General features: G+C 26.4%; 1 protein-coding gene across 1 annotated transcript in view; it reads left to right on the forward strand.

Moving 5' to 3' along the window:
* Positions 1–1,695: 1,695 nt before the first annotated feature.
* Positions 1,696–2,282, forward strand: part of LOC108690366 (receptor-type tyrosine-protein phosphatase mu-like) — a 10,844-nt gene continuing 10,257 nt past the window's right edge. The window contains exons 1-2 of the mRNA XM_018197615.1: positions 1,696–1,801; positions 1,922–2,193. Of these exons, the coding sequence (XP_018053104.1) occupies positions 1,696–1,801; positions 1,922–2,193 (378 nt within the window). The remainder of the gene's footprint in view (positions 1,802–1,921; positions 2,194–2,282) is intronic.

Raw genomic sequence — 2,282 nt, forward strand, 5'->3', positions numbered from 1 at the left:
TATATATATGTATACAATAGATCTCAGTAAAAAATTTAAATTGTATAAAACCTAGATCGTTTATAAGTACTGTTAAACAATATTGCTTATAAAGACCATTGCTCATGCTCTTATAAGTACTGTTAAATACCACTGTTTATAAGAACCGTTGCTCATGCTTTACAAATTATAATTTTAATCTATTGAAATTCATAAATTTTTTAAAATTTTACTTATTTACGTGAATATGTACAATTGTGATTCTCATATTCTCGTAGACATAAATTGTTCAAAAATTATTACATTAAAAATAAATCATGTGTACTTATTAATATTATTATATTATAACGTGTTAGGCAGCTTTATAAATGACATCAAATCATGACATCATTTTTACGTACAAAAATTTTTAATTGGAGTTATAAGAAACGACTTATTTTTTACAAAAATTATTATTTTGTATGAAATATTTTGTAGAAAATAAAACTTATGTGAAAATATACTGTATAATAATAAAATTTCGAAGAATATTTAGATAGACTTTATTGCCGCCCTTACTTGTTTCAACGAATTAGATTTATATGCGATACAATTATTTATAAAATTTCGTAGCAAGCTATAAATTTCTAAAAGTTTTATAATTCATGCAACTCTACTGTTTGACCACAAAGAAAATATCTTTCAAAATATTTACAAGAAGAAAAATTAATATCTATAATAATATAATAATATAAACATATTACTTTTAATCATTATATATAATTTTATTATTATCAAAAATGTGTTATTTTATAAATTATAAATCTTTATTAGATATTATTACCTTGTTTTAAATTTTTATTTGCGTAATGTAGAATCAATTCACAGTATTGATTTCTTCTAATATGATATAAAAATGATAATATAAAAATGATATATGTACATCCTGTAGAATCGTCATTTCCTGATGTGTCAGACACATTTAGTAGATACGGAATCTGTTATCGCGGATTTATAGAAGGAAGTCGAGTTCCTTTCTACCAGTTATTGCCTGTCGTCCAATAGTCTGGATCGTATAAAACGGACCATATACTTCAATAAAAATTCTATTTAATTCTATTTAATTCTATTTAATTCTCTTATTAATTTCGTTTAAATCAAATTATCGTGCTGAATAAATGTAAAAAATTATTTACATCCAATAATATTTACATTTAATAATTGTTAAACTTATAAAGCACGTTTTCATTGATAATGAAAAAAACAACGATGAATGCGCTAATGTTCTTTATTTTTGCAAGTCATGTCCTACATATTTTTGGAAAAGTAACTGTACTGCGCGGACCATTATTATCTACAAGGCCCGACAAAATAAAATTGAGATGTCTCTCAGAGGATGATGGCGGCGCTCTTGTATGGAACTATAACTTAATCTGGCATTATTATCAAGCTGAAAAAAACAATTTACGTAAGTTATGAATCAAAACTGCTGATTTTATAATTTACAGAACAAAATATATTTATGTGTTTCATAAAAAATTATTTTTTATACTTTTACATACTAAGATTCTTATCAAAATTTAGTTAATATCTTTTAAATAAATTCATTTACATACAACATTTAATAGATATTTTTATATTTATTTGCGGCAATGTATGTATTATATAGACATACTTATCATTACTTCAGAGTTTCGCGATATAATTGGATTTAACAATAATGCAATAAATTGCAAAATGAACGCAAACGTAAGCTGCTTGAAGGCATGGACTAAATACGATTGGTATCTTACAAATTCTTTAAAAACACCTATGGGTCCAGTATTTGATCAACGATGGGAAGGTAAAAATCTCTTTTGTCATTTGACAAAAAAGTATAATATATATAAAATGTATTATAAACTATTACAAACAAAATATAACTTTGACATAGCTTTAAGTAACATACACTTAAAATTTTCAGAATTTGAAGAGTATAAAAATGTTCAAGATACCTATTATGTAAATAAACTTGCTGTCGAAGTAAAATTCTCTTTTTCGGTTCGTGCATCTCATGACGCGCATATATTAATTTGCAATGGTACAAATTATCTCAAAGATTCTTGCTATTGGATTATAATAGGAGGTTGGCATAATACATTGTCTGTTCTACGAAAATGCGCAACAGGAGTGCCTTTACTTGGAGAATTTCCCGCAGCAGGTTCGAAATGCAGGGAACCATTAGTTTCCTTCAAGGTAAATACACACACACACACACACACACACACACACACACACACACACACACACACACACACACACACACACACACACACACACACACA

The sequence above is a fragment of the Atta colombica genome, unplaced genomic scaffold, assembly GCF_001594045.1.
Source record: "Atta colombica isolate Treedump-2 unplaced genomic scaffold, Acol1.0 scaffold32, whole genome shotgun sequence".
NCBI classification, from domain to species: domain Eukaryota; kingdom Metazoa; phylum Arthropoda; class Insecta; order Hymenoptera; family Formicidae; genus Atta; species Atta colombica.